Here is a 10,481-nt window from a genome sequence, read left to right on the forward strand (position 1 = left end):
TGACCGATAGGCGTCTTATAACCTCGATGGCCTTCTCGTCCAGTCTATTCCGTAATTCTTTGCCCTTTCATTGACGTGGCACTCCTTGAGGGTTGCCAGAAACTTTCGAGGTCGGTCTACAATTGACTTGGACTAGGAAATGCGCCATAGAGCTATCCCTACCTTATCATGTTGAACGTAGGTGGGGTTATATAATAACCGTAAGACTGCTCGAACGTCTAACGGCGTCGTTTTTGACGTTCGAGATATTGTGATTGCCAAGTATCAGACGTTATAACGAGGGCAGATAGTTGGATTTCAAATTTGAGGCTATTCACAATACGATAATTCACTAGGTCTGCAAAGGTCCTCGGCCATCCAATTCCTTCTTAGCCTTGGCAGCTGGCCATGATGCTACAATTGTACCATTTGACCTGCCTGCTTTTATTTGCCTTGGTCTTCGAGACCGGTTTCGACACGCGAGGTCTATATAACCTTACTTTCAGGTGTTGCCTACATGTCTCTAAAAGTCATGAAATTTGTGCACCGTACCCGGCGGCTCAGCCGTACGCCGCATGTAACAGACATTGTGAGTGGAGTGTTAATAAATACCATAGAATAAAGGTTCTCAAAGGGTAATATCTCAGACAATTGAGTCTAAATATACAAATCATAATATATAGTACCTATACAAAGGTCATTAAAAGGTCTGCTCAAAGAAAACCCAATTCAAAAATACGTACCTCACAACAGAAAAAAGGGGGCATGCAGACACTAGTATTCGAACCCGCTTACTCTCATGACCAATGGGGGAAGGTATCCTAGAGGGCTAGACAGACGATTCGACTACCGGACTGCTTGAGATGAAGGTGCTGGTAAGGCCATATCTATACGCATTGTTGGGAGGCGGGGAGCGGGAAAGGGCCGGATACTTCTATATATCATTGGTGAGAAGAATAGATAGGAGGGACTTGTACCTAATATGTGAGTCTCTGCGCTTAGCAGGTGATAGAGGCATGTTTGATACTTGAATGAAGCGGAAATAGAAGTACTTAAGTACCTATATATGTACACAATGTGTGTGCACGGACCTGTGGATTTGATCAGTAGGTACCTAATTACTGTATCTTCCTCATGTATACATGTAGATAGGCAGTGACAAGCATTCATTGATGGAATCTATTGTCAGGGTTGGCCCCCAATCTTGCCAAGCAATTTGCACTGCTTTTTTAGCCCTCCCCAGGACTCTATTCCTAAGGCACCGTTTATACAGTGCGAATTTAATCTAGTCTGATCAGATAAGATGAGGGTATTGCCTTGTTAAATTCGAGGTTTTATTCTGAACTTGAAGCCTGTCTACTGATGGGAGTCCAATGCTGTTCGACATTTCCCCTATCACTCACTATTGAGCCGAACCTTTTACCGAGTCACCAATAGCCGTAGTCTTTAGGTAAGTAACCTCCAATGGATCACATCTCAGCAAATGAAGCGTTAACTGGAATGGAATCTAGATTGACGTTGAATACCAAATGACAAGTAGATATCACGATCTATCCATATACAACATTTCGTTCCTGATTCCCTCTCGGTCACGAAATCCACCCCTTGTATTCAGAAATGTTCTCTTTCCTTACACCTTCCATCTCCCCCTTGACATCGAGCAACCTGACCTGACCCCCTTTCTCCTTGCTCCACTGAGCCACGAAGTCCTTCACGCGCTTCTCAGTCGCTTCGTCATCCTTCATCAGCAGAGCCACGGCGTCATAACCGCCAGCGCCAGGAACGACGCCGTTGTAGACGCCCTCGACTCCCATTAGGGCGTCCAAAAGACTCGTCTGGCTATCGGGTTCGATGGGAACGCCGCTTTGGGTTCCCATGGAACGGATGAGCTCGCGGATATCTGCGACGGCGGATCGGATGTCGTCGAGTTTGCCCTCGCTAAGAATAGATCCGAGCCTCACGTTTCGTGACTGCAATTCGTCCCACAGCTTTTTCGAGTCCGCAGGGTTGGACTCGCGCCATTGCAGAACCTTCTTCACCATGCTGACGGTTTGGCTACCGCAGTCGACGTCGCACATGCGGAGGGCAGTTCCAGGGGGTACACTGACTCCTTCTTTCGTGATGTGCATATCCCATGATGAGCCATCGATGAGCTTAGTCAGCGCGGGCGCGAAGCCCGGCGCACCGGCTTCTGGTATGCTCTTGAGGACGGATGGGGAAAATCGCCGGTACCGGCAACTGCCATAAACAGCAGCCGCAATGTCGAATCCCGAGCCGACTTTACCTTGGGCTGCACAGTGAGCTGCCTGAGCGAGGTTGTGCAGGGTGCGCTTGCCCTCTTCACTGGTGATGTTGAAATCGGACTCGGGCAGATAATGCGTCAAGAGAGCGGCGGTCAAGGATGTGACGAGTGCGGCAGATGAGCCGAGCCCGGTCTTGTTAGCACCCCTCAGTGTTGTCGGGAACTTGGCGAAGCGAGTGGGATTCTTCTCTGTGCCGGTGAGAGAATGGGGTTGAGAGTAGTAGTCATTGTCTGCTAGAATAGTGAACTGCGCCGGATTGAAAGTGTGCGATGACCGACTGAAGGCCTTGCCCGTGATGTAGCTCAATGCATAACTCAAAGTGACCTCAACGAAGGGGTTGGTGTCGGTGTTTTCGCCGCTGGTGTGACGTGAGTATGCAGGACCATACGAGTGAGACAGTGTGTGAAATGAGAACGAGGAGACTTACCTCAAGAGCTGTGTCACTTTAATGCCGCCGTCCTCGGGGGCGAGGTGGTAGCCATAGCGCCACGAGGCTTCTTGGAATTGAGGGCTATCGACGACGATCTCACTTAGCTGGACGCCAGGGCTCGTCTTGATCTCGCGAGCGATGACGTTGATGCGGGCGCTGAGGCCAAAGACGAGGGCGGTGTACTCTCGGTCAAGCACCAGGTAGCCGCCAGCCAAGAACACCTTGCCCGGTGCGGAGACGGCGGTAGGGGTGGCGCCCGGCATCTTGGATTGGACTATCTACTGTAGGCGAGTGAAGATCTTATGTCAACAATAGCCGAGGCGCATGCGACCCGGATTCGGATAGATTGGGCTGGGTTGAGATGAATTGAGCCGGCAGAGCAGTGCGAAACGAACCCCTCTATCTTGGTTGGATGGCGGGCGGTGGTTGAGAAGAAATGATCGACAGGGGAGGGGTCAGTGGTAGCTCGGAATAGCTGGAGACACAAGACGAAAACCCAATCACCGAAGATCTCGGATACAGGATACGGATCTCTATATAGGAGACGCGATGGCTAGGATTCTGTGCAAGAATATAAAGTTAAGGTTAATCGATGCTTCAATGTGAGTTAACACTGACGGCGTCGAAGCATAATTTGGCATGTTTCGGCCGTTTGGGTGCATCTCTGCGGGGAAGCTCAAAATAGCGATCCCCGACGCCGCCGTTATTTCGAAACCCCCACTACCGGTTCCATCCATCCATCATCCCCTGTGTTTCTATTTTTGTCTAGGCTTTGTTCTACCTACTTATGGTGGATTGTGAGTTGGATATTTTCATCACTTCCTTCCTTCCTTACTGTAGGTAGGGTATAATAATGACTTGTAACAAGAGGCTGTCGGGGTGAATCCCTGAGATATACACCTACTTAGGTATATATATATATATTTAGGTATATATGGGTGATGGACGTCGGCAAGCTAGATACAGTAGGTGAGGCCGCTGTACAGTGCATAACACTGTCCGCTCTTCACCTTTCACAGCGTAATTCACAGCGTAATTCAGGGCTATACAGTATCAGTAGCCCTCCTAGTTACTGTATCTACTATCGCAAATCGCCACTGGTAGATACAATCCAGTATGTACCAACACTAGCCCAGATTGGGCATGGTTTCGAGAACGTGATCCAATGCTAGCGGCTCATCTGATTGTGTGCCTGACTTGACTCGATTTCGTACTTATCTATCTACCTACGTACTCACTGAGCTTTTGAACTTCTACTCTCGCAGGTATTGAAAGACAGTCGTAATAGATCCCATTTCGTGAGATGTTCTGTGCGGCTGACGTGCGGCTGACATGCGGTACCGTGGTCTGCACCATGTCTACCTCATCCAGACTCATCTACCTACTGGTACATGCACACCATCGGCAGTGTCATATCGCACACAGTAATATTGTCATTTCCTGAGTAATCCGGTATTTCTCTAGTCCAATGTCGAGGACATAGTCATCTCAATCAAATGGTCTTTGGCTGACGGAAAGCTGTCTTTCTCGTTTCCACATGGCTGAAAAGAACCTACCAACAGATTGGTAGTAGGCACCAGCTAGGTGCCTAAATATCGAACGTGTGGGATTCGGTGTTACTCTCTACATAAGTATCATCAGTACATGATGGAGGTATCTACCTGAGCACACGTAGCGACTCATCGGCTGAGCTCTCGCTTCGCGGCTGGGTCACGCCGCATCCAAGGGGCATGTACCGACCGCCTACCGAGGTAGCTGAAAAAAGACGCCTATCTATCTCATGTTGAAGCCACTTTGATAAACCAAGCTTCAGCTCCTTCTCACTTCTAGTTGGTAACATTGTGCTCCACGTATCTTGCACATTGATTCTTGACGAACATAAGCGTTGCAGAGAGCAAGCGTCTAGATCGAGCTTTCAATATTCAATACCGACTCTTAAGATATACTGCCCATGCTTCGACTGCTTCAATCTGGACGTCGCGAGATATGTCACTCGAGTTCACAGCGCAAGCCAGGGCAAAGGCTTTCGTGGACGGCCTCGCACACGGCCTCAACTACGTTGAACACGATTCTAGTAAGTAACTAAAGGCCGAAACATCTCGATGTTTTTCTGTTTGTTAGCAACTTATATTATCTTGAATAATTGGGAAAGCACCTCATTGTCATGGACGCACTGCTTGTCATTTCGTATCTTGCTGCCACTCCAAGGCCACAGAGACTGACCGTCAATTCGTAGCGGAGATATTAGAGCCCGAGATTCGACGGCTGGTGGAATCCTCATGGGAGCAGAAACATAAGGCCCGCGATGCAATAGACTCGTAGGTATGTGTTCAATCCAACAGGATGAAGCTGACAGCGGATTTTTAGATTGACGAAGAATCTTGAAAACGGCAACGCTTGCTTCAGTAGTTTTGTCTTCGATCTGTTGCGAAATGCCGATGACAACAATTTCTCGAAAGCACGATCCCATTCTGATATACCAACTATGACTTTCAAGGCTTCTCCCTCTTGCATCACTATTGACTGTAACGAGGATGGATTCACGCCAGAGAACCTTGTAGCCCTCTGTGGCATTGGTCAAAGCTCCAGGCCAGGTACTGGGCCATACTTCGGTAACGAAGGACTCGGGTTTAAGTCAGTCTTCATGGTTTCATACAAGGTACACATACAATCTGAGAGCTACTCCTTCTCCCTCAACTACAAACTTGGGCAGTCAGAGTCAGGAATGGGTATGATTACTCCAACATGGGAAGATTTTCAAGACAGGCCACCGTCCGGTATTACAAGAACGAAGTTATTTCTTCATCCTGAGACGAGATTTTCATCAATTCTACAGCAATTTGAAGAAATACAGGCTGCGCATCTATTGTTTTTAAGAAACATACGACGTATCAGCATAATCTACACGAATGACAGCGATGCAATCTTTCTATCTCAAGAATTCTTGAAACAGCACGATACTGAAAGTCTAGTGTCGGTGACCAAGGAACAAGACGGCGTCAAGATAGAGACGCACAACTTTTACGTCACTAAATACGTCACCCAAAATGTATCGCGGCCTCAGAGGCAGACAACCCCCAAAATCGAGATAAAGTCAAAACGATCGTCATCAGAGGTTGTTCTTGCATTTCCACTAGATGAAACTAAGATGAATCCAGCCACGAGCAGTCAACAAGTATTTGCATTCTCGGCGATAGGAAACATGGGATTCAAAGTAAGTTGTGAGACCAAATACGTCCCTAATAATTACCGTCGTTGACATTTCTCTCTAGTTCTTGATCCAGGCAGACTTTGAGAGAAATGGAAGCGGCCATGATATCGATAACAATTCAAGAAAAAATCGATATCTTCTTGGACCTATCACAACAGCGTTTGGAAAAACGATGCATAAGCTTGCCGAGGACGGCCATTTGCGCTACAAATGGATGAGGTATTTGCCTCAAAATTGCGATCAGCCTCGAATCCCTCCAGGATACTGGATGGATCTACATGACAGCATAAAGAACACAATGAAATTTAAAGAATTAATGCGCTGTTCAAACAGCTCACTTACTTTACAAATCTACCGCCTTAGAAGACTTCCGTCTGAAGCAATGGACAATGAGAAAACTCCGATCTTCGAATTCCCATTTACCATAGCTACATTACCGTCAAAAGCATACGATGAATCAGACCTTAATTTATTGACTGAGTACGGATTGAGATTTGCGGACACGGCGGATATTCTCCGAACTATCTCACAAGATCTCGGGAGACGGCGTCCACAAATGAAGTCTTCTGCAACAAGTGAACAATGGCACACAGCTGCGGCGAAACTTTTGATATTTCTACTGGACAAAGTAGGGAAATGCAATTTTGATGACGTCAGCATCTACAATATGGATTTGATTCCCTTGGTAGATGGCAGATGGGTGAGAGCATCTGCCAGAGAGAACCCATTGTCATTCTCCAGCGTCGATGGGCTCACCATACCAGAGGACTTGCCTTTAAATCTCATCAGCCCACTGGCAGCCCAAAACGAGGCGAGAGCGGCTCTTTTCAAACGCCTTGGAGCGAATGTCTCTTCCCTCTCAGATATACAAAAACTTATTTTTAACAAATACCCCAGCGACATGTACTTAGACAACTCCCTTGAAAAGGCTGGTCTATCACAGGAAATCTCAGTCAAGCACTTACAGTTTCTCTATCTCTCTCATAATAAGGCCCCTGCGGATGCCGCAGATCTAAGGAAAATCGCAGTCTTCACTGAGAATTCTGTGTTGATACGCCCAGCTTTGGAAGAAGTCTATCTTTTGAGCCACAATACTCAAACCGGCGCAGAGAAACTCCTAATGTCAGACGAGTCTCCAGATGGCTTTGGGCTTCATATCTTGTCGTCATGTTATTATCGTGCCAAATGGCAGCAGGAGGATGGGTGGATCAACTGGCTGCAAACTACTCTCGGTATCTGTTCACGTTTGAAGCTCATCGATGACAATGGGCCTACGTCGACATTTCGATCTATAATATCTCATCGGAAGAACAACCTTCTCGCTGTTCTCCAATGCTGCTGGCCTGATATTGATAAGACGATACGGCAATATCCAAGCCTTATAAATGAGATTTCCCACACACTCGTGCCATGCGGGGATAGATGCATCGAACTGTCAAGCACTCATCTCCCCCTTCCCGATCTCGTCGCAACTTGCTCCGTTTACCTAGAAAACGTGAATTCCTTCCCATTCCTGGATCTTTCAAATACGCTGGCGCCGAACGACCTGTCTGCTTGGACATTTCTATCCGATATTTTCATGTCGGCAGTTCGAAAAGTGAGACATTCTATTTGGATATACTTCAGATCGTGGCACAAGCTGATCACGAGGGTGAATACGGTGAAGCTGCCCCGGAACGAGCTTTTGACTTATACAGGTTATTATGCCACGCAATGGGTGACATGAAGATTGAACATGTTCGGTAAGTATAAATAAGCATTCAAGTACCGAAAAGACCTTAAAGCTGACTAACTCCTAAGGCATGTTTTTAAGAGCTCAAAACGCCCTTTACTCCTCCTCCCTATCTCGGGGGTCGCAGAGAAGCGGTGGAAGGCTGTCGATGATTGTTGTTGGGACTGCCTGTCAGGGAACATTATAGCACTAGGGTAGAAGTTACCCCAAAGGGTGGGGATAGCGTAGAAGTTAGCTATATAAAGGTATCCAGGCTTCCTTTTTATATTTAGGGAGCTAGGAATTAATAATATTGAGCCCTTACCTATACCTTTAACCTATTTACTTTTTACGTATTACCTATTAATAATTTAGCCTTACTTTAGGATAAACTTTTATAATAAATTAATTTTTCCTTTTATTTTTTAACTATTATTAGATTATTATAAATAGTTATATTAAAGTTAAATAATATAATGTTTTTTTATATCTTTAATAATTCCTTTAATAAAATTATAAATGTTAAATTAAATATTAATACCCTTTTAAATTAATAATTAAATATTAAAATTATAAAAATAAAAAAGAAATTAATTTTATAAAAAAAATAAAAATAGCTTTAAAATTTATAAAAGAAAGTTAATATTTTAATTATTATTTTTTTTAAAAAAAGTGTTAATAAATAAACTATAAAAAAACTATAAAGTAAAATCTTTATTAAAATTAATTTATTTATTTTTAAATATAAAGGAAAAATTAAAGTTAAACTTTTTTCCTTTTTTATTATATTATAATTTTATATTTATTTTATTAAAGTAAAGTTAAAAGATAAAATAGTTAAAGTACTTTATATAAATAGTAACTTTAAAAATTTAATTAAAAAGAAATAAATTAATTTCCTTTTTATATATTATAAAAGTAATTTTATTTAAATTTTTTAAAAAGTATTTTAATAATAGCTTTATATTAATATTTTAAATAATATTATTAATAATTTAATTATATTATTAATAATTTAATTATAATATTAATATTATAAGCCTTTATATAAAGGAATAATAAATCCTTTAATAATTTTTTAAAAAAATTTAAAAAGGTAAAAGTAGAAAACTTTAATAACCTATTAAATAAGGTATAAATAATATACCTTTTAATAAAGCTAAATAATAAATTATAAATAAAAATTATTAAAGAATTTATTTTTTAAACCTATAATAAATTAATTATTATAATAAAAAGGATTAAACTATTAATAAAGGTTATAAGGATTTATATTTTAATAATTTCCTTTTAATCCTTATTAAATAAAATTAATTAAAGCTATTTTATTATTAAAGTTAAGCTTAATTTAATTATTAAATAATAATTACTTTATAAAAATAAAGGATATAAAAAAAGTAATATTCCTTATATTAATATAAAAATAAAAAGTTAAAAACTTATTATTTATTATACCTATAAAAGAAAGGGCTATATTATAATTATATATTTATAAAAGCCTCTTTAAGGAATAGGGTTTTATTATATTTATAAAAAAATGGAATACTTTTTTAAAGGATGCTTAAATTATAGCTATATTATTAATATTATATTATTAAAGCTTTATTATAATATTATAAATATATTAATAATTTTATTAAACTTTAATTATTAAAAAAGTTTAACCCTTTATATTTATTTTAAAGCTTAAATAAAGTTAAAGATAAAAGGGAAATAAGTTATATTATATTATAGGTAGGTTAAATTTTAAAGGTTAAGTATAATATTATAAGTCTTTTTAATTTCCTAATAGGTATTTAATAAGATTAAAGTTTAAAAAAAGGAAGAATTTCCTTTAAAATATATATAAAATAGGTATATAATATATATAAAATATATATATTTTAAGGGCTTTAAAATATTATAATATAATAACTATTCCTTTTTCCTTAATTAAGCTATCCTGAACTTAATATATAATTAATCTATTAATTAAATATAAAATAAAAAGTTTAATTATATAAATATATAATATAAAATGTTATAATAAATATATTAATATAATTTATTTATATAAAATATTATTATAATAAAAGTATATAAGTATTAAGCTTATATTTATATTATAAATTATATATATTATATATTACTTTTATAATAAAATTTATATATATATTTTTATTAATTATTTATTAAATTTTTTTTTTTTTTTTTAATTATTATTAATTTTAAAAATTAGTTTTAGTTAAAAATTATTACATCGTTTCCATTTTTACCTTATTTCTCTTTTTTTTTTATTATATTTATATTATTATTATTATTATTTAAATTATACCTTTTAAAGGTAAAAAGAATAAGGGTAAAGCTTAAGCTTTAAAGAATAATTATATTACTTATAATAATAAAAGTAAAGCATTACTATTATTATTATTATTTAAATATAATAAAAATATAAATAAAAAGTATATTAATAATAAAGCACTTATATTATTATTATTATTATTATTAATATTATTAATTCTATTAATATTATTAATATATTATAAGTAGGTTAAATTTTAAAGGTTAAGTATAATGTTATAAATCTTTTCAGTTTTATAATAGATATTTAATAAGATTAAAGCTTAAAGAAGGAAAGAATTTCCTTTAAAATATATATAAAAAGAGTATATAATATATATAAAATATATATACTTTAAAGGCCTTAAAATATTATAATATAATAATTATTCCTCTTTTTTTAATTAAGTTATCCTTAACTTAATATATAATCAATCTATTAATTAAATATAAAATAAAAAGTTTAATTATATAAATATATAATATAAAATATTATAATAAATATATTAATATAATTTATTTATATAA

The 10,481-nt window shown here is 38.4% G+C and overlaps 2 protein-coding genes across 2 annotated transcripts; one reads left to right on the top strand and one right to left on the bottom strand.

The window, feature by feature from the left end:
- Positions 1 to 1,318: 1,318 nt before the first annotated feature.
- Positions 1,319 to 3,664, bottom strand: F5B22DRAFT_631376 (ribosomal protein S5 domain 2-type protein). Its single transcript, XM_047976619.1, has 3 exons — positions 2,712 to 3,664; positions 1,491 to 2,642; positions 1,319 to 1,429 (listed from the first exon to the last, which is right to left on the bottom strand). Exons 1-2 carry the CDS (start codon positions 2,973 to 2,975, stop codon positions 1,569 to 1,571), a joined length of 1,338 nt encoding a protein of 445 aa, XP_047824816.1. The 5' UTR covers positions 2,976 to 3,664; the 3' UTR covers positions 1,319 to 1,429; positions 1,491 to 1,568.
- A 1,034-nt stretch (positions 3,665 to 4,698) lies between these two features.
- Positions 4,699 to 7,649, top strand: F5B22DRAFT_652616 (uncharacterized protein; the record flags this gene model as incomplete). Its single annotated transcript, XM_047979634.1, has 4 exons — positions 4,699 to 4,786; positions 4,949 to 5,030; positions 5,080 to 5,926; positions 5,985 to 7,649. The coding sequence occupies 4 exons, from the start codon at positions 4,699 to 4,701 to the stop codon at positions 7,647 to 7,649; spliced, it is 2,682 nt and encodes an 893-aa protein (XP_047824817.1).
- Between the last annotated feature and the right edge of the window lie 2,832 nt (positions 7,650 to 10,481).

Source organism: Xylaria bambusicola (assembly GCF_022495145.1).
Source record: "Xylaria bambusicola strain CBS 139988 unplaced genomic scaffold F5B22scaffold_99, whole genome shotgun sequence".
Taxonomy (NCBI): domain Eukaryota; kingdom Fungi; phylum Ascomycota; class Sordariomycetes; order Xylariales; family Xylariaceae; genus Xylaria; species Xylaria bambusicola.